This window comes from Vicugna pacos, chromosome 2, assembly GCF_048564905.1.
Source record: "Vicugna pacos chromosome 2, VicPac4, whole genome shotgun sequence".
Classification (NCBI taxonomy): domain Eukaryota; kingdom Metazoa; phylum Chordata; class Mammalia; order Artiodactyla; family Camelidae; genus Vicugna; species Vicugna pacos.
In genome coordinates this window covers 111226365-111248445 of record NC_132988.1, presented here as the reverse complement: position 1 = coordinate 111248445, position 22081 = coordinate 111226365, and the positions used below count along the sequence as shown (strand labels likewise).

The window sequence follows — 22081 nt, the reverse complement described above, 5'->3', positions numbered from 1 at the left end:
CAGTAGTTCATCTGTCTTTCTGAAAATAAGCCAGGACCCTTTCAGCTCTAAGGGTGAGCCTTGCCCTTTTCTGGCAAATAGAACACACGTGTCCTCTGCTGCCATCTTGTGACTGCTCGTGGCTTCCAGTGGCCTTGGACACTTAGCCTCTAACTAGAATTTGTCATTCTGCGCCAGTGGCAGATTTGGGCCATCCCAGGTAGCACTGGAGACCAAGCTCATTGTGGTCACATAAGCTGCATCACTCACAGCAAAGGGGCCCTGGCAGTGGGCTGGTGAACGTGACATTCCACAGATGTCTCAGCTGGTGGCATCAACAAGAGGTAGAAGGGACATGAAAAAACTTGGCTGGGAAAGTCCATCCAGCAGGATAGAATGTGCTGCCAGCATAGTGGGCCACCCCATAGCCAGACTGCGTGAGCATTAGAGCAGCTTGTCCCTAGAGGAAGTCAAGAAGGGCCACCCGTGTCTGCGACTGCACCTCTGCGATTAGAAGCAGCAGCCAGTGATCAGAACACAGGCCTCCAGTATCTGGGGAACAGGGTCCTTAATGCCCATCCTGGCACTCGAAAAGTCTGCATACGAGCTACTCCAGGAACACACACACCACTGACTGCCATCGGACTAGGGCAGGGAATGGAAAGCTTCAAGATGAAATTGATGGAAATTAACCAGTTTACCATCCAAACATTCCCCTGGAATTTGTCAGCTTTCAATAGACTCCAGGGTTCCAAAATAGTTACACTTTTTTGTCTGTGCAATTCATTTTTTTGTGGGAAGACAGATCCTCGTGCCTTCTCTAACATCTTCCTTTCCTTTCTTTTCTTCTTTGAACTGGAGACACCTTTTCATGACATCTCACAAATAAGATAGTTTGGCTAGACTTTCTTGAACCCCCCAGGGATAAGGAGTTCACTACCTCACATAAAAATTTGATCTGCTGTATATTGGAAGCCTATAGCATCACTGGCAGGTGACACTGGCTCTCCTTTATTGAGGCTACTCGGTGCCAGCCATCATGAGGACCATCACATCCACCCAAGGAGGTGGGTGCAATCCCCTCCCCAGTTAACAGATGGGGGAATGAGGCTGAGAAAGCTTGAGTTATTTCTCAAGGGAGAGCCACATTTGAACTGAGGTCTCAGAGTCTGACGTCAGTCCATACTGTCTCTTGATGACATACTTAAAATCATTTAAAAATCAAAATGGAGTAACTATGGTTCTCAGATGGAGCTGGGTGGCCACTGTGGTTGTGGTTTCAAACACATTCCTGCATCCTTGAGAACTTGAACTTTCTTGGACGGTATCAAACTCAAGGACACTACCAGCATTAAGTTTGCAAAACATTGCCTGCTAGCAGCTGCTAGCTGTAACCATGCCATTTCAAAGTACCCCACCCCTTACACTGTAACTAATCATTTCAAACCCCAGCCAATCCTTGCTTAACAAGCACCTTTACTTCTTGCCGGCTCCAATTCTAATTCTTGACAAACAACTTCTGTAATCTTGTGAGTTTTTGCCCTTATAAGTTTCTCCCATTTTCTAGCCTGGGGGGGCACAATTCAAGTGCTTCTTTGTTACCAACCAAACTCGTGTCCGCTCAGCCTCGGGCTGTAAAGCCGATCCACCGACACCAGGTTGTGGTGAAGGAAAGTGCAGTGTTTACAGCAGGACACCAAGCAAGGAGTCCAGGAAGCTGGTGCTTAAAAGACCTGAACGCTCCCCCAGTGGCTTTCAGGGAAAGATTTCTTAAAGACAGGGTGAGGGAGAGGGTTTTGGGGCTCGAGATCAGCTTTGTGGACCTTGTTTTGATTGGCTGGTGATGAGGTAACCGGGAGCCGACCAGTCTAGGGTCTACGCGCTGTGGGCAGCGCACAGCTAACTTCCTCCACCCAGTGGGGGTTCATGTACCTGTAGAACAGCTCAAAGCTCCCACAGCCCCGGAGGAGGGACTGTAGGTCCTTGACTTTGTTTAGCGGCTAAACTGTTATTATTTTGTCTTACTTGACTGTTTTCCTTTGTTTCTGCATTTTCTCACTTCTCTGATTAAATGTATTCTGTGGAACTTGGGGAAGGTCTAGGAGGCTAAAATTTTCTACCAACAAGAGGCAGGTGGAGGGGACGGGGGGCTGGGATGGTCTGTCCCGGGAAGGCCCTGTAGAGACATCTTGAATCTGTGTCTCCTGGACTGCGCTCCCAACAAACCCCAAATAAATATCTGTTTATTTCAGTCAGGTCTCTGGTTCTGAAATTGTGGTTAACACTCTAATGGGCCAGGGGGAATCAAAGGAACTTGAGACATGGGCTTTGTGTACAGGGGTCTGAGATCTGGTTGGAGCAATAAAATAAATGCTCGTTTAGAAAAGGACAGAGAAGTGGTGGCTGTCACTGATCTGACCCGATGGCAGCTGCCGTTCCGAAAAGGCATGAAGGCCCGCAGGGGACGATGGGCGAGGAGACGGGCGTTTCAGGTGGAGGTGGGTCTGCGCCTGGTGCTCAGCCATGTAAAGCACCATGACCGTGCTCCCTTGCCTTCTGCAGCCCTTACAGAGGCACAGGTTGCTCTGCCAACAGTCTCTAGTTTGCAGTGGGGCTTAGCCACATTTCTTGGGCAAAAGCAATTTTGTAAATGAATCAGGATCTTTTCCTTCAGGGTGATTTGAAATATTGAAATACTGGCCAACTTTACGGTACTTTGGACTCACCCTGATAGCTTGTTAAAATCCACATTCCTGGGCCTTGCCCTCAGCGACTCTGATTCGGTGTGTCCAGGGTGGGGTCAGAATTAGCTTTTCTCGGTTCCCCTGGTGATGCTTCTGGTCCTCAGCCCACGCTGAGTAGCACTGATGCTCATTCCATTTCAGTGGACCACAGAAACCAGGCAGCTAACGGGCGGTTTTCCTTTGAAATGTTGTCAGTACGTGTCTGAGCCAAAACCCAGCCCAGCCCAGCCGTGCATGTGCTGGGGAGTCAGAAGCTACAGAATCTGGGGGACCGGAGGCCTCTTCTGGCCCCAACACTTATGAGCTGGGTGGTACTGGACAACTCGATTCTGTAAGCTTCAGGCCACTTTGTTTATAGTTATTAACTAAAACTGCTGACCCCACAGGGATGCGGTGAGGACTACAGGAGGGGACAGTAAAAGATGCAGAGCTTTCCCAAGAAACAGATGTGTTAAGTGTGTCGTAGGTTTTTAATGTATTTATTTTTTAGAAATTTAACTGCAGCAAAAACCTCCCTGACTCCCACCACCCCACAGCCTTCTGTCTCTCATACTCTCATCAAGTGTATCTTCTCAGTCTCCGCTGCTGACGGTGAATTCCTACGAGGCTGGACCTAATCTGTTAGCTCACCCCCTCTCCGCTGCTGACGGTGAATTCCTACGAGGCTGGACCTAATCTGTTAGCTCACCCCCTCCTCCACCCAGGGTCTTGCACAGGGCTTGGGACATAGCAGAAAATAAATGAAAATATATTAATGGGATACAATGCCTGTAGAAGCTGAATGAGTACTTCTCAATCCAGGTTACATATGAGAATTACCTGGGATACAGCTCAGAAATTCTAACTTAATGAATCAGAGGTAGTGTTTCTCAACCTTGGCTGTACATCAGAATCACCAGGGAAAATCTTTTTTTTTAGGAGGGGTGGGGGGTAGTAATTAGGTTTACTTATGTATTTTTTAACTAATTTTTCTTTTAGTGGAGGTACTGCGGATTGAACCTCGGACCTCGTGCAGGTTAAGCACACACTCTACCACCGAGCTATACCCTCCCCCTAACCCAGGAAAATATTTAAATCCACATATTCAAGCTACATCAGTAACCAACGACATGGGAACCTCCTAGGGTAGGAGCCAGTATCAGTACTTTTTAGAAGTTCCCTCCTTGGGTAAATCCACTGTCTAGCAGGGGCGGGGCATCACTGGGTTAGATGGAAAACAATTTATGTGCACAAGCAGTGGAGTATTAACATGCTCTTAGACAAAGACAAACAAAATTAAGAGGGGAACGAGCCACTATTTTGTGTATGTCTATTAAAAATTTTTATTTCCTGTCATTTCTGATTCTGGTAACTTACTTTATTTCTGTGTGTACAGTGTTGCTGTTTCATGTCCACGTCTCTATCTCTTTGGCTATTTGCTATTGTTGTGTGACTGTGCTGGGTTGAATATCCACCCCTGCCCCAAATTTATGTCCACCTAGAACCTGTGAATGTTCGGAAACAAGTTGTTTGCAGATGTGATGAAATTAAGATGAGGTCATTCTTGATTAGGATGGGCCCTGATCCAAAGACTGGTGTCCTTGGGAGATGAGGGAAATTTGGACACAGATACACAAAGGAAAACTCCATGTGAAGAAAGAGACAGACTGCAGTGATATGTCTGCAAGCCGAGGAACATCAAGGATTGCCAGCAATCGTCAGAATCTGGGAGAGAGGCGTGGAACAGACAGACTCTCCCACAGACCCGCAGGGAGGAGGCTGATTTCTGCTGCCGCGTTCATTTCAGACTTCCCATCTCCGGAACCGCGAGGACACATTTCTGTTGCTTTAAGCCACCCAGTTTGTGTGATGTGTTACGGCCACCCTAAGGAAATAATACAGAGACTTAATTGACACCTGTAGTTTAGGCCCATTTTGCAATAAAAAGATTAGAGTCATAGTTCTGAAATCATTCTTTTATTGTGCACACACGTATCTGTGGTCTGCTGGACTTCCTCTAACTAGGAGTCTAAGTTCCCATGCAGTGAAATGGGCCAAAATTCACATCTTGTTTCCAAGGCTAAACGGGTAATTAACGAATGTGTTGCATATTTAAATGCTCAAAGGAGGCTCAAATGATTAAAACAAAACTACTAAAAATAAAACATAAGCATGCGTGCTTTCCCATCAGTATACATTCCACATGATCCCACTGAACTCTGTGAACTCCTCAAGGGAAGGTTTCTTTTCCAATATTTTCAGACGCTGCAGTTCAAGAACTTGTGCAGTTGGCTCTGTTTAAAAATTTTGTTCAATATGTCTGAGCGGTTCGATGTCTACGAAAACCAATATTACCATTTTTCATACTGTAACAAGAATGAATACACCAAAAAAAACCATGTTATCTCTAAGACAAAGCATTTACATCATGGGTTACAAAGACAATATAATGGCTGTACAATGTCTATAACAATGTGTTACATCTACAAAGAGAGTAAAAAGGTATATTCACATTTTGTTTCCTTTAAAAACCAAATATCAAAACCGACATTTTATATATTAATAAGTTTTATAACATATAAAGTTTTCCTTGATTCAACAAGTATTTCTTTAGTCCTCTCCACGTGCCTGCTCTCATTTTAAGAGGCATCAGTGTTTATTTTTATCTGGGCATATCTGTGGTTGTGACATAACTATAATGTTGTTAATTGAGTTTTAAAAGTCCATCATCTAATAACAAAGCCCTCCCCAGTCCCACCTTATAAATACAGCTTAATAAAGAAAAGGCTTACTTTTCCATGGGTATAGTTTCAAGACTATAAAAATACAAAAAAAAGAGATAAAATTATTTTTTAATTACAGTTACAGCCCAGGAGCTGCATCCTCCACATTTTCACTCTAATACAGACGCTGACGAAGCAAATTCAGAAGAAACACATAATGCAGAGGAGGTGACTAACGTAAAAATGAACACAGTTTGAATACAAGTTCACCAGGAAGAGTGGAGTGCGGACTACAGAGTCAAAACGAAAACTAGTGAAACAGTTACAAAGTAAAGTGCCAAGTCCCCGGGACAGAGGAACTGCAAATGAGAAATAAGAAGGCTGGTTAAGGAAGCTGAGATCAGGCAAGGGGACAAATAGGTCAAGCATAGAAAATCAGTACAAAGAAAACATCTGAATAGGGCTGACCTGCCGCTTAAAAAAATGATCAAGTATAATCTCATCAGAGCTCTTCCCCAGAAAGCTCTTGGAAGGAAGCACCACTGAGAAAGCGACCCCGTGGCCCTTACATGCACACTTACCCATCATCATACACGTCCTCAGAATCCATCCGACGGTAATACTTGGCCAGCTTCACAGCAAAAATTATAGCTGGAAGCAAAAATACAGTAGCTTTTCCTAGGCCAAACCAAAACAAATTCTGGAGAGGGGAAAAAGGAAAATCAGGAGGATTAGACGCTTGGAGATGAGAAATGGAAAACAACACTTGCTTGGGTTTTTTTTTTTTTTAATGGATTCTAACTTTGCTCATCGAAGCCGGTTGTGAATTTAAGATGCGCTGGCCACTGTGTGAAGTGCCACGTCTTATTATAATTCATTCAATCTTTCTGAAAACCTTGACTAGATCCTATTGTATTTGTTTATTTTACAAACAAGGAACAGAGGCAGCAAGTGGTGAAGCCAGGATTAGCATCCTGGATCCCCAGAAACCACTGCTCACCACCCCACTAGATGGCCTCCCTTTGCGGCCAGCGGCAGGAGCATGGGCAAATCTTTCCATGAGTTGCTCTGATGTTAGGGTGGCTCATGAAACTTCCTGGCTTTGTTCTGCATCGGAACAGTGGACGGCAGTATCCTAACCCCATAACATTACTGGGTGAAGAAAGCAGAAGCAATGCTCGGTGCAGCTGAGGCCCCCAACAAACACCTCATGACTCATTAAACCAACTTTAGGGTCAGTTGGAGGCTGGATTCAATCCTGTTTTTGTCCAAAAAACAATGTTAAAGTTATTTTTTTGAAGACAGTTGCCAATATTCCTAAGTCAGATTTCACCTCGAAACTTGGGTTTACGCATCTTTTCTCAGAAAGTCTCAAGTTAGATCTTGTAACAGCTGGACTCTCGAGCCCACAAGGTGACGTCAGCTGGAGCCAAGCGATGGTTCTTCCTTCAAGAGGGGCATCTGTCCTCAGCCTGCTGCAGGCCACACCACGAGCTCTCGCAGGGGCGCTACCCGACGTCATTTAACCTGACCGCCAATCAGCACAGACACAGCCGTGCACGACCGGTACGGCCCTGTGGGTACCATCCACCCTGTACGCCAGCCGGTGTCCGACCTCGGCCTGCTTTGCAAATCTACCACCTGCCAGATCCCTGCAGAGGCTCCAGTCTGCGGCCCCTCCCAAGGACATGGCAGTGACACTACAGCAGCCCTCCTGCCCGCAGGGAGGCAACCACCACCGCCCAGACCCGCACGCCTCGGCCCCCGCGTTGCCGCTTTGTTCTTGGCTGGGTTTAGTGTTCACTGGAGTGGCACCTTTTGGCCCAGAATTTCCAGTAAACTTGTTCTCCTTTTCCACATGTTCTCTGTTGGTAGATTTCTATGCTCTCAACCTTGTTTGTGGAGGCCTTAGAGCTTTATGACAACCATACCTTTTACCGGAAGCTGCCTCAATCCTTCGGGGTATATTCAAGATATAAAAGAAACACATCAGACAGCCTGGAGTCTATTTTCCTGGCCAGAACTCTCCCTGACTCTTTAAACCACCTCTGACAAAGCTCCAGCCTACAATCTCCCTGAGCCCCCTCCAAGCCTCCCCTCCAGTGTCTCCCATTGTTTCAGAGAGGCCTCTGGTCAGTGGGTGATATGCCTGGCTGCGGGCAGGTGGTAGAGACTGGACACAAGGAGATGAATTCATAATTAACTAGGCTAACTGAGGGCTCCCCTAATGACGGCTTCAACCAGAGCCATCAGCAGGGGCTCCAAGCAGCAGGACAAAAAGGAAAAGAAGTTGGAACAAGAGAGAAGCAGCCGGAAAGCCAAGGTGTGGGGCCTGCATGGTGGAGAAAGAGGCAGGATTGTTTCCATTCAGGTACAAAAGTCCATCCCACAGAAGGAAGGGCATGTGGACATGGGACAGGGCGATGGATGGATAGAGCAATCCGAATGCACTGTGACAGACAGCTATCTGATCATCCTTCATTCATTCAATGGCCTGTGCTGGAGATACTCCAGATGACAGGGACACAGCAGTGAACATGTACCCCTTGCTAAGGCATCTAGAGTCTAGTGTATGTTGTGGGGAACAGATCTTCATCAAAGAGCCACATAAATGTATGATTCAAACAGCTTAATAACATCTCTAAAGGAAAAGCAGGCAGTTCCACGGAAGTGTAGGAAAGGGAGCCAGATCTAGTTGAGAAGATCAGAAAAGACTTCCTGGACAAAAAAAGATACGTTTGGGCAAGACACACAAACTGAATGACAGCAAACATTCATGGAGTGTGTTCACGTGCCAAGAATGGTGCCAAGGGCTTCCCATGCAATCTCTCTTTGGACCATTGAAACCACCCCATTAAGGTGATGAAGGTCAATATTTTTCCCAAGTCACAGAGTTCAAGAAATGGAGAAGTGGAATTTGAATTCAGAACTTGTTCTCAATCGTTATATTGTAAAACCTAGAGGAGTCAGCTAGGTGAGGGATGGGTGTGGAGGGGAGGAATGAAAGAGAAAGAGTTTCCCATTTCCAGGCAGAGGACTGGCATGTGCAAAGGCCCTGGGGTGGGAAGATAGAAAATTTTTTTAAAGAAATGAAAGAAAGTGTGTCTGGAGCACAGTAGGAAAAGTGATCAAATAGTACAAAATGTGGCCGAAGGAGCAGGCAGCCAATCATGCAGGGTCTGGTGTAGAACATTAAGGAGGCTGATCCTTATTGTGGTGTGAATGGTAAGTCACTGAGGTGCTTTAAGGGAAGGCAGTGAGAGGACTGACTCATGGAGACAGTCACTGTAGACCAAGGAGTGAATAGAGCTGGGAAATGAACTTGATTAACCGGAACTTACCAGCCCAAAGGTAACAAGCATCTTAAAGGGCTTTTAACTCAAAAATTAAACTAAGTTTGCTGTATCTTTAGGCTTCCATTTACAGCTGCAGTAAGAGTCCCGTGGAGCGGCGGCACTCTGCACACCGGTGACTGCTCCTTTCTGATTATTCTGGGCAAAGAGGAGTCTTCTTCATGAAGGTCTCCTGACTTCCGTAACTAAAATCCCAGTAAGGAATGAAGAGATGCAGCTGGGACTTGGACTTTTCTAGTCTATTTGGTATCAACACATTCTGCTAGATTTTAGATTTTAGGTCTTGGATTCTACAACTGTAACAGACCCGAGCAAAAATCTATTTCACATTATAGCGTGTACCACAATCTGGAAGAAAAAAAAAATCAAAGATAGTGAGTTTATCGTGTCTTCTTATTTTGAAAGACGAAATTCTTACCATGGGGTCAACAATGTAGCCGCACAGAAAGACGTCAACGGCGGAATCTAAAGCAGTGGCCACTGGTTTGCAGGCTGCAACCTGCTCGGTGATCTGTAGCGGGTAAGAAACACAGGCAAACTCTGAGCCACTCCCACACAATTCCACAAGAGTGAGACATGCCAGTCACTTCTGGCCCGTTTTCACAGAAAGGATCTCTGTGCCCTCTGGGATATGGAGCTGACAGCTGATTTCTATGCATGAGTTCCACGACACATCAAAGTACGTACTAGAAAGCAAGACCTCGATTCTCTTGGTTTCCTCGTTTGTTATTGGAACAGTAAGTCCCAACCTGCCAGACTCCCGAGAGCATCAGAGAGTCCAGGCGGCCAGCACTGCGCCTCAGTCTGAATTTCTTACCTGACCCCTTTGTAATCTGACAGGATGATCTAAATAGAAAGGTGGATAATTTTAGAACAGGGGACATTTCAGAATAGGGGACATTTCAGAACAGAGGTTGGCAAAGTTTCTCTCTAAAGGGCCAAAGAATAAATATTTCAGACTTTGCAGGCTGGGCTGAGACACATCTGTCGCTACTGCTCCGCTCTGCCGTGGTGGGGTGCAAGCAGCCACGGACGATCCACGAACAAATGGGCGTGGCTGTGTGCCAATAAAACATTACTTACAACACTGGCAGTACCTGCGTACCCCATCTTGGAAGACAGAAAACGAAGTTCTCATTAACAAGGTGAGAATAAACACAAACAGATGCTCCAATCCCACTGACTTCAGAAAGCTCTATTCACTGATTCCAGAAGCTTCGTAGTGAGTACAGTAAGTACAGTAAGCCAGGTGCTGGCCCTTTGGGGCAGGGGTGTGTCTTAGTTCTTCTCCTTTGTTGGTTGGCTCACCTCCCCCTTTCTTCCACCTGCACCTTACAGGGCAACCCATGTTCATAACCTTATGCTTCTGAGCTCAAACAACCCTATCAGGCTTTTTCACCGTTAGTTTTACAAAAAGTGGGGTAGGGGGTCACGTCTTGCATGTTTTCCTGCATCCCGCTTTTCTCTCTCACATGTACTCCATAAAAATCTCTCCAAGTCCTGTGGGGTAGCTCTGATCCATTTTGTACCCACGGCCACTTAATATTCCCATGCTGTGGCTCTTGCATGACTTAAGCATTCCTGTCCAGATTCGCTTTACTTCCAGAGTGACTGGATGGGGTCCTCTGGTCAAGCAGAGGAGATGCAGGTTGGCAATGGTGGCGATAAGGCTGTGTGTTTCCTCTGCCACTACTCACCTGTGCGTGTGCACCTCCCTAAGTCACTCTCCTGCAAGCACACCGCCCCAGAGGAATGATCCTCAGTGGGGACCCGGCCCAGGGCCCAAGATGACAAAAGGCATTTTCCAAAACGCTGTAATTCTCCATAAGTCACATGCTGGGAGCAACGTGCACCCCTGGGAACTTCACCCTGCCCCTCAACTTCTCATACATCCATAGAGACCCAACTTTATGGACTGAATTGGGCCACCCTCCACCCCAAGTTTCTATGTCAAAGTCCTAACCCCTAGTGTCTCAGAATGGGACCCTATTTGGAGATAGGGTCTTTGAAGAGGCAACTCAGTTAAAATGAGGTCACTACGATGGGCTCTAATCCAACAGGACTGGTGTCTTTAATAAAAGAAGAGGAATCATGGACACGGACAGAGGGAAGACACTGTGAAGACACAAGAGAAGACGGACACCAACAAGCCAGGGAGAGAGGCCTCAGAAGGAACCACCCTGCTGCCATTTTGATCTTGGACTTGCAGCCTCCAGGATGGTGAGAAAATAAACTTCTGCTGTTTAAGAACCCTAGTCCCCAAGTACACCAGCAACACAGCAGACGCAGCGCTGCCTGGGGCAGGTACAAACCCCAGCGTCAAAGGGACTCTATCGTCAGGAGCTCGTGGTTTGCCAGGGGAGACGCGGGGAGGGGGCCAGAGCCCCTGGAGCAGTGGGCACGACCCCACGTGGGCAGGCCGGGGAAGCCACCTGGCGTGGACGGCACTTGTACTGAGTTTACAGCACCTCCACTCATGAGCCCCACGATCAAGGGCCTTTTACCTCCCTCCTCTCTAATTACTGGGAATTTAATTTGACTTCCTCCTGATTTTATCCTGGAAAATAACTATCTCAAGACAGGGCCCCCTGAAGTTCTTAAGGGTCAAACCACTTACGGCGATCCTGACCCACTGCAGATAGTGCTCAATGTATCCCAGTATCATAGTGGCAAACTTCTTACTTTCCTGGAAAAAAAGACAGCAAAGAGAATTAAACCCATTAAAATGCCAACACCGTCCTCTCCTTACGCAGGCAGTCACGTCCACTTACTGGCATACTTACTTAAACAACAAAACTTACTTCGGCAGTAATCATGGAGGTGTGGTTTTTGAGGAAGTCCTGAGCAGTATTCAGAAAGAAAATGACATTGGCCACTTTTACCTGGAAAACACAGCAGTGGTATCAAGTGATAAAAGGTTTCACTGCACAGTTGGCAGATTCTGTTAATTCCGCGCCACACCACCACAGCCTCCTAGTTAAGAAGGCTGCGCTAGCTGTTCATGGTTATTGGTAGCTTCCCAGGCATGGTTTCCCAGGACACCAGGGTACGCCCCCTCCCCACGAGGGTGGGCTTGGCTGTGTGACTTGCTTTGGCCACTGGAAGGCAGACGAGGTGGCCCTGTGCCAGTCCTCCCATGAGAATGAAGGTTTGTGGTCAGAAGGCATGGAGATTTGGAGGCTGTAAAAACGACCGTAAAAGTGACCGGTGTATCTTCTCCACTTGCGTCCTACACATCCAAATACCACTTTCTCCTGTAACTAACAACATGCCAGGATGCTGCCTGTGTTTACAGAAGTCCTTGTAGAAAGGAGATTGGTGGCAGAACCCAGTTTGGTGTTTAGAATGGGTGGGTAACTGAGACTTCATTTTACTTAAAGTATCTGCAAAAACCAACATCTCTGAAAGTCTGCGGGTGCTTTTATAACAGGGCTCCAAGCCAGAAAAAGAAAACAAATCCTTACCCCCAATCCACTGTTTTTGTACTGAAGTCCCCTCATGGTTTGGTACACAGTGGTCTGATGAACAAACACAGATAATATTTTTCAACTTATTACACGAAGATGCAGGGTCATGTGCTTTGTATTCTCCCAGCCCCAACCCCAAGTCAGCCATCAAATCTGGCTTTAATCTGTAAATTTCACTCTAGAAAAAAACCCAACAGACATGGGTGGCAATATGCATCTCGCATACTGCTGGTATAAGAAAACATGGCGGAGAAAATTGGGATCGATGTTCTAGGGCTTTGAAAGGCAGCACACCACAGGTAAGGTGTCCAGGAAACCCTCTGGAATCGGGTTTGTGCAAAGCAGCAGGCAATGCTTACAGTAAAACCTCCTTGACAAGAGTGGCTTAATTTGCATGGTTTAGAGGAGAAACTGGCCAACTTTGTCAGTTAAGGTCCCGATAAGTAAATATTTTAGGCTTTGTGGGCTATACCCTGTCCCAACTACTCAACTTTGCCCTTTTAGCCAAAGGCAGCCACAGATCCTCTGAAACGAAGTGGGTGTGGCTGTGTTCCAGTAAAACTTTATTTATCAAAACAGACAGCAGGCCAGATGGAGCCCATAGGCTGCAGTTTTTGAGGCCCTGGTTTGCTAACCCCCAGTTTAAATCGTGGGTCACAACTACAGAACAACTTGCCCATTTGTAGGTTGCCCCAGCTCTGAAAAGTCCAAGGAAGTGAAGTAAAGGACAGGATTTAAGGAATGTGTAAAAACCAGCTTAAAATGTTAACAAAGTTGGGCTCTGATAAACAAGACAGCAGAGAAAGAACCGAGGGGGCACGGCACATGAGTCAGGAAAGTTGGGAGGGCTTAGTGAAGACTTGACTGAACGAGAAAGTAAGGAGGAAAATGAAGAGAGAGACAGGAAGAACTAGTTCTAGAAGGTTCTGAAGCTGGAGTCGAGTGGACTGATCAGCTTCCTCATGCCTGAGCAAGCTGACCCTGTAACCTAGTGCCCATGCAGCCTCCCCTCCACGACTGCCAACAAGACCTCCACACAAGCGTAGCAACCTAAACGTCCATCGACAGATGACTGGATAAAGAAGCTGTGGTATATTTATACAATGGAATACTACTCAGCCATGAAAAAATAAAATAATGCCATTTGCAGCAACAATGCCATTTGTCATTCTAAGTAAGCCGGAAAGAAAAATACCATATGATATCAGTCATATGTGGAATCTAAAAAAAGAAAAAAAGAGGACACTAATGAACTCATCTACAAAACAGAAACAGACTCCTAGACATAGTAAACAATCTTATGGTTACCAAGGGAAAGGCAGTGGGAAGGAATAAATTTGGAAGTTTGAGATTTGCAAATGCTAGCCACTATATATAAAAATATATAAGAAAAACAATTTTCTTCTGTAGAGCACAGGAAACTATATTTAATATCTTGTAATAATCTTTAAGGGAAAAGAATATGAAAATCAATACATGTATGCATACGCATGACTGGGACATTGCGCTGTACACCAGAGATTAACACATTGTAACTGACAGTACTTCAATTAAAAAAAAAAGGAGTCACAGCTCCCACTGACTGAGTGCCTCGGGGACATCAGGTCCTTCATTTCCAGGGAACAGCGAGGCGAGGACTGTCCCCACTGCTTCCAGATGAGGAAACTGAAAGCGACAAGCCTTTGGAGACGCAGAAGCGGAACGTGACATCAGGGCCACTTGACTCCAGGGTCTGTGTTTTTTCTCTGCTACAAACTGCCTTTCAGGCATTTAAGGAAAGAAGCCAGAAGGCAGTGAGAAGAAAAAGAAGGGAAAATGGAAGTTGGATGGAAGAGAGGAGAAAAGAGGGAGCAGCACTCCCCATAGTTAGAAAGAGAGGACACAGCCTTGCCTTCCCATAGTTCCCAGCAGGGTCAGGAGGAAAAGAGTTTAAGAACAAGAAACCAGGTAAGAATAAGTCCAGACCAAAATAGCAGCACTTCAGTTGCTGCAAGGCTTGGGGCGGGGGGCGGGGTGGGGGCTGTTTAAAGCCATGGAAACTACAGCAAAACATACGGGGCGGCCACAGATTGAAGCTAACCTCACACTCAAATGGAAAAAGGCAGAAAAGGAGTAGTGAGAATTGAATGTGTGTCTTCTTCAAAGCCCAGTTACTACCATTTTTTCCCCAAAAGAGCTCAATTTCTTAGCCTGAGGTTAATCAACCTACGCATTACATGCAAATATATCACTCATCCTAGGTGAAAGGGGGCTCGCCCGGGTCTTGGTGAGGTGCCAGAGCTTGTTGATTATTACCATTGATTTTTCCAAAGGAATGATTCTGATGCGGTGAATCGTTCTCAAGGTTTGTGCATTTCTTTTCAGGGACTGTTTCAAATCTCCTTGGGGCTACAAAGAGAGCAAAGTAAATAAGTATTAGCGCCATCTTTCCAGACTCTGGAGCACAGTCTCTAATCACAGGACACGAGGATGCTGCCCTTCTAATGGGATGCCGATGTGGGTGCGGGGCTCACCAGGAGGGGCAGCACCAGGACTCCCTACCTCAAATCGGGGAACCACACACTCTCAGTGACAGCCCACACTCAGCTCTCCCCGAGTGCCAGAGGCTGCGTTTTCTCTCTCACCTCACCCAAGTACGGCCGCTGGAGAGCCACTTTACAGGATGAGAAAACCAAGGTTCAACTAAAAACTTCTATTTAACCCACCCTCACATAGTTTTTGGTATAATAACGTATAATAAGCGTTACTATTGCCCCCATTTTACAGATGAAGAAACTAAGGCACAGGGGTGCACTATCTTGCCCAAAGTGAGGAAGTGGCTGTGTCAGGATTTAAATACTAGTCTTCCTCCAGAGCCCAAGTTCCACATCATTGTGCTCGGCTGCTTCCTCAGAGGGACCAGTTACAGCCATTAGTCACCTTCCAGCAGAGGCGGTGGTGGCCAGGAGGCTTATGGGCCTTGGATGGTGCCTTTGCCCTCTCTTAGCCACTCACTACTGGCGACACATGGCACCAAATGGGATCTCCCTCCCGTGTCCTCAGTTACTGTTCCCTGTACTGCAAGAAACATGTGTGCACAGGCAGCGAGGGGCTGACGGGGTGAAAGCAGACCCGAGGCTAAAGTAGCGAGGGCAGCAGCACCAGGAGCAGAGGCTGGGAACAGCCGCGTGCATCCTGAAGCCGCCCGGGAAACATTCACGCGCTCGCAGACTTCGGGCCAGGCGGCAGTGGCTGCTGGTGGGAAATTTTACCATGCACGGAGAGGAGTTACTTGTGGTCTAAGGAACCCCTTCCGCAGCTTCTCTAAGAATGGTACAGACATTTGACATCTACAACAATTACAGCATTTAACCAGACTGTTTGAACTCACCAAATGATTGGCTTTTATATCTAGATCAGCGGCAAAGGATAAAAGATTCACTTTTGTGGGATGTTTACTGGTCTGCAAAAGAGGTGCAAAAATCTATGTTACGGATGTGGGATTTTTAAACCTTAACATGTCAGAAGCAACAGAGTGAACACAGGTCCATAACCATAAAGTAAGGCTAAACACTCTCACATGGGCAACATCTGCATTCTAATTTATACACATAAAACTGATATTATTGTTACTCAACCACAAAGAGGAATAAAGTGCTGATGCATGGTATGATGGACACGTATCTCAAAAAACTTACACAGAAGGGACCAGTGAAGGTCCTCAGATACAAAAGGTCACATGTTGTATGATTCCATTCATATGAAATATCTAGAATAGGTAAATTCACAGAAACAGAAGACAGAGCGATGGTTGCCAGGGGCTGGGAGTGGGGGATGGGAGCAACTACTGAATGAGATTGGGGCTTTCTCCTGGTGTGATGAAGGCACTCTGGAACCAGATAAGGCGGTTAGTTTTGCAACACTGTGATTATACTAAATGCTAGTGAATTGCTCACTTGGCCAAAGAGTTAATTTTGTTATGTGGATCTCATCTCAATTTAAAAAAAAAGGACTAAGAACAAACAAACGAAAAACCATATATATGCGATGCCCTACTTATCCCCCCAAAATCAAGCATGAACTCGTGCGTCATACCGCATTCATGAAGGCGTTGTAGTCTATTCTGTCTACTCCCGAAGAGCTGAAATCCATAAGGTTTTTTCTTCCTGCCTCATCCAGCAGAACTACGTTCTCAATTCTGATGTCTGTAGTTTCAAAATTACTGTTTATGTTTCCCATACGCTGCAGAATAAAAAGAAAAGTTAGGAATGAGTCCGCTCTTCTCCAAGAACGTCACACACCCAATGCTTTAAAAGAGCAATAAAATCCACACAGGCCAAAAACAAACACACACACACTTGACCGGCATTTCTTCCTGGTACCGCCCCCCCCTCACTCCTCCCCCACCTCCCTGCCTTCTTCCTTATACCCAGGCCAAGCACTGTGCGAGGCCAGGAGGTGGGCAGCAGAACAGAGTAATATTGCACCTCCACCCTCAAAGACCTCAAAGGGAAGAGGCAGTGTTGTAATAGAGGCACATGAACCACATTGGGACACCAGAGACAGAGCCTTTCAAGGCAGGGGGCTAGGGAGGCCAACAGAGGGGGTGGCTTCTGAGTGAGTCTTGACAAATAGAGATGCTGAAAGGGGCGGAAGGAGGCAGCATGCACTGGACTTGCGTGGTAGGAAGACTCGGGATCGCGGGACCGTGGTTGATGGCTTGGGCCTGTGGGTAAATGGGGCGGCGGGGAGGTGTCACACATCGTCATGGTGCACCAAGAAAACGGCACATAGCATAATGAGCCAATGAGTAGAGGGCATCGGTTGAGGGCTTGGTTGCAAAATTGTATTTTATCTATGTAGACGTGCAAGGGATATTTAAGGAAGATAACCAATACAAAATCTGTATGCAGCTTTCAAATAAGCCTCTTCACATCTGAAAACTGTCAGGCCATCATGGCCTCACGGTACCTCTTGGAAGCCTTCTGTGATGCCTCAGTGGGTAAGCCGTGAGGTTTGGGGAGCAGCCTCTTCCCTTGATTTCCCTTGGTATCTGCTTCCATGTGGAAGCCCAGAAGAAAGAAGGTTCCTTAGATTCTTTCCCAGAAGGCCCCCAGGCATGGGGGAGTAGGGACAGCCTAGGCTAATAGTGCCTTAGGCCTGGGCAGCTGAAACCCCCTTGCCCCTTTTTCCAGCCAGTGTGCTCTAGTCTGGCCTCTCCTTGCAGTCTTAAGACTCAAGCCTTGGGTGTGAGCTTGGGCAAAGGAGGAGGAGAGGTCGCTCCATTCTGTCCTCATGGTGTCTCTTGCCAAAGGCCAGCAGAGCTCACCAGCGCCCACCCTGGCATCCTGGGGCCACAGCCAGCAGTGGTGACTGTGAGGGCCACAGTTCTTGGCGCCTCGTTCTCTCTTCAGGGACGTGACCGAAAAGGGTGGCTGGTCTTGGAGAGTCAACATCCCTGGGAAGCAAGCGGGGTTTATTCCTCGAGGAACATCAACGCTCAGCAAGACAAAAATCTTTCCCCATGAGGCGTGCGCAGGGAGGAGCTCATATGATCTACTAGAGAAACGCATGCTAAAGAAAGTCAACTGGTTGGGGGCGGGTGATGAAATTGTTTTGGAATTAAGACAGTCGTGAAGGTTGCACAACCTTGCAAATGTACTAAATGTCACTTTAAAATAATTAATTTTATCCTACGTGAACTTCACCCCGATTTAAAAAAAAGACAACTGAATGTAGCAGAGAAATAGGTCAGCAACCTGATCAGCCCTGGTTACCCACCTCTTGGAAGTTGAGATGTTTACTGATATTGTAGATGTTCTCCAGCCTAAGTGTGGCATAAATGCCTTTGTTTTCCGTGCAATCACTGAAGGAATAAACAGAGAAATCAAGATCCAGAAAGGCAGTTGTGGCCACCCTGGTCCACTGCTCAGGATGGAGAGAAAGGCTAACTGTTCATCCTTGTTTAACCTGTGTACACAGGCGTGATGTCTGGGGGTGGACACAGTGGGCTGTCACCAGTGGCCACACGAACCCCCATGGTGCCCACCATTCCTGCCTTCGCTCCCCATTTTACTAAATGCCCCATGTTGGGGACAGATACAACAGGACTAGTAAACACTGCATCCTTCTGTCTGTCTCCTCTGAGCTCTTCCAGTGCTGTGAGTGATAACGGAGTTTACAAATTTGGGAAGAAATAAACTCTAATTAAAAGAAAAAAAAAGCATAGGCCAGAAAGAAGCATGTTACAAAGGTGTGTTTCAAATAAACTACCTTTATTAAGGGGGGAGGGAGGGTACAGCTCAGTGCGAGCACATGCCTAGCACGCCCAAGGTCCTGGGTTCAATCCCCAGTACCTCCTTCAAAATAAATAAATAAACCTCCCCCACAAAAATTAAAAAATAAATAAATAAAAATAAACTATCTTTGATTTATGAAAAGATCCTATCAAGCCCCTGCATATTTCTAGGGTGGGCTTCACTCACCAAACATAAGGTTGGATTAAAGGCAGGAAGGAGACCCAGTTTGACGGGGTGATAAACTTCCACAGGGTCAGTCCACTTTGGCCACAAAACTAACTTGGCCTCACCTCTCTGTGCTTCATAATGTGACAAGTGCCTCCTCGACTGAGATAAGCAGGGTGGCCTCATCTGATGTGTATCCTTGCCACCAGGACGGCCACTGCCTGGGGCACCTCCTCCTTGTCCAGCAGCCAAAGTCCTCTAGCCCCAAGGGGTGCCTGGGAGAGGCAACCCTCCCCCACCCCTGGGAGGAACGACACTCCTCTCCAGGGAGCCCCAGGTGGGTTGGTGTTGGAACAGAGCGTTTGACATACTAACCATCGGAGGTGAGACCAGAAAGTTCCACAAGGGCCAGAATCACAAAGAGCCGGCAGGCCAGGCCCAGCCTGGCCTCATCCTCTCTGCCTAGGGATGGTTTAATAGATGCTTGTTTGGAAACATTTAACGAGTGTATCCTTGACTTGTTTGATGTTTGTTCTGACAAAATACAAAACTGTGTTGAAAACCATGCTTCTCCAGAGCAGTTCCTCAGAGTAACCTGAGAGGCTGTCTCCCAGGCTATTGTTCTTCGTTTGGCTCAAATAAAATTTTTTCTATTCCTGCTGGAGACTGTTTATTGATTACTTCCGTCAACAGACCCATTCGATGAATTCTTGTTATATGGCATTTACGTGGGGCAGGGTGATTCTTAAATAAGAGTTTTCACAGTGTCCCATGAATGCATTTTGGGGTCACCTTCCCCAGGGATCAAGACAAAGAGACTCGGGGCATCACCGTTCTAAGGCCTAGAAGGCGTTCAGGGGGAGGGTTATCTTTTTGGTCATACAGCCAAGACTAGAGAGCAGCTTAATTCTGGAACTTCAAAGTCTGATCATTAAAATTAAAGACACTTTAAAAGCAAAATTCTCACCGTAGAAAAACAACATTCTCCATAACAACAACAACACACAAATGCATCATGCAATTACTTGTACCTGTAAACTTGTTCAAAAGTGAGATTAACGTCTGGTTTGTCAAACATCATGCCAGAGAGGTAGTATTTCCAATTCTCATTCAGTAAATATGGTGTGTCCAAAACCTAGAACAAATTTTAAAACTTTTTTTGGAAAGACAGTTTTCTACTCACATATATACAGATAATAAAATGAATATTCTGTGATAGAGACAGTGTTGGGGGGATGTTCGTATCATGATTTTCCTCATTGATTTTCAACTTACAACTAGAAAACAGGAGTGTAATTGGAATGAATGGACTGACTTCTGGGTGGCATCAGTAGGAATCACTTAGGTTACTTTTGGGGAGAGGGTAGAGCCCCGCGGTAGAGCACGTGCTTGGCACGCATGATGTCCTGGGCTCAATCCCCAGTACCCCCCATTAAAAAAGAAATAATAAATAAACGAACCTAGCTACCACCCCCCCTCAAAAAAACCCAAAAAACAAAAAAACAGTACCCTTGGGGGGGGGGACTCTATTTTGGTAAAATGAACATATTAGAAATGGGAGCAAAACAGACCATTCGACTGAGAATAGCTAATAGAATCCATGAAGCAGCTGACCCAGCTCTTCACTACTTCCCTGTAGACAAAGATGAAAGAAATCGAGCACATTCTCTGACCTCACAGGATGCACATTTAAGACGGGGTAATTAGTACATGACTGTACATATGCTTGAGGACTGTAAATAGTTCCCAAATATCCCCTACTTTTAGAGAATTCCTTTTCAACGATTTAGCGTAGCACAAAAGATGGTGAAGTCTGGTTTGATGTATTATTTTTCAATCAAGAGGCCAAATGGAGACGACTTGACAAACTGATGTTCCTGATTTAATTTTCCTCAGCCAGCTGAGTAATTAAAATACCACCCCAACAGCTGGTTTATTTTAGTAGCCATCCACCTGATTCTAGTAACAGATTTGAGCTCAACACAATATAGCCAATAAAACAAGAAAACAGATTTTTAAAAAACCTGAATCTAGAGAAAAACCTTGGAAAGCTAAAGTTAGAAGACAGACATGTAAATCAAAACTTCATTAGTTAATGAAGCTGAACTTGGACCTGGTGCCACTGACTCTGAAGCAGCTGGTTTCAGAGGGAGAAAGTGTTCAAGTTCAATTCTAACTACCTCATTAGATTTCCCCCAGGGACAGCCCTCAGTCACAAGGTGTGTCACTTATCAGTCTCTTTCACTTAAAATTTAGGGTCCTCAAACCAGCATAAACTGTATGCCGATTTTGAATACGTGGAGGGTCAGCCCCCCACCCCCTCAACTGCCTGTTGTTCTAGGGTCGGCCGCGTTGCTGTATTTTTCTGCTCTGACAAATAGAAGGAATCTCACTGTATTGAATACAAACCAACTGCTCATCGTTTTGCTCTTGAAGAAACTCACAAGATATGGGGAAATAAAAGTTTTGACCCAAGCCCCTTCCATAATGGGTCCCCAAACCATATATGTACCTGGAATAACTTTTTGTTTTGGTAAGATTCACAGACGAGTTTTTCCACATTTCCACCAACCACAAAAGTAAGAACCACGATGGTCATCAGTAGCCAACAGAATAAGAAACTGAATCCAACCCCGCTGGGGAAAAACAAAATAGAAATCAAGTTAATAATTTTACCAGGAATTACTCAACATTTCCTACCAGTCCTTACTAACTCTACCCAGTCACTGTATGCTTCAGCCTCCGGCGGGTTAGGCGGGTCAGCCTCCCCACGAGCGCCGACAGGAAGGGGTAAGCACTGTCCCCGTCAGTCCTAAGCACGTGTTTAGGGGCCCCTGATGACTCAGCCCCTGGCCTGCTTGCAGCCCAGCACCCTGGTGTCAGGCACGGGCTCTGGGGTCACGTGAGAGAACCGAGGCTTCCTGGTGAGTGAGGAGGCTGTGGTGTGGGAAACGTACTCCTCGGAGTCTGTAAAGGGTCCAGGGAGGGAACACTCAGGAAGAACACCCCTCCCCCCATTGGCAGAGCGTGAAGGATGGATGGACAGGTGCCCACGTGGAGCAAGGTGCCACCGAGGGGGCTGTTTCTGGCCGCAGGTGGTGGCCGGACCCAGGTGCTGGTGGTGGAGAGAAGTCGGCGGTGAAAGCGGTGTGCCACGGGAGGCCGGCGTGGTGGGACGTGGTGAAGACGTGTGCACTGGGGGTGAAGGAAGGGAAGGGGCCAAGGGGGGCGCCAGGGCTTGTCAGCGGCAGGGACAGGGAGGGGAGAGAGGGTGGCCTTTTGGTCACGTTGCCCGGGAGACACCTCAGTGGAGATGCCATGGAGGCGGCCGCCAGGTGTCTGGAGCAGATGCCTGGGTTACAGGCCTCCTTTAGGGCATCAGCGGTTTAGACC

General features: G+C 46.6%; 1 protein-coding gene across 6 annotated transcripts in view; it reads right to left on the bottom strand.

Moving 5' to 3' along the window:
• Nucleotides 1-4031: 4031 nt before the first annotated feature.
• The window catches only part of PROM1 (prominin 1), a 100404-nt gene continuing 82354 nt past the window's right edge, over nt 4032-22081 (bottom strand). For 3 of the 6 annotated variants that reach the window (XM_072945993.1, XM_072945985.1, XM_072946012.1), the window contains 13 exons: nt 21201-21324; nt 19720-19823; nt 18006-18090; nt 16320-16466; nt 15616-15687; nt 14541-14633; nt 12243-12296; nt 11580-11660; nt 11396-11464; nt 9197-9289; nt 6007-6125; nt 5495-5518; nt 4661-5068 (listed from right to left, as the gene is read on the bottom strand). In XM_072945993.1, coding sequence (XP_072802094.1) covers nt 5014-5068; nt 5495-5518; nt 6007-6125; nt 9197-9289; nt 11396-11464; nt 11580-11660; nt 12243-12296; nt 14541-14633; nt 15616-15687; nt 16320-16466; nt 18006-18090; nt 19720-19823; nt 21201-21324 — 1120 coding nt within the window. In that variant the 3' untranslated portion in view covers nt 4661-5013. Of the gene's footprint in view, nt 4588-4660; nt 5069-5494; nt 5519-6006; nt 6126-9196; nt 9290-11395; nt 11465-11579; nt 11661-12242; nt 12297-14540; nt 14634-15615; nt 15688-16319; nt 16467-18005; nt 18091-19719; nt 19824-21200; nt 21325-22081 lie in introns of those variants that run through there. The other 3 variants (XM_072945999.1, XM_072946007.1, XM_072946002.1) reach the window with 3 other exon arrangements.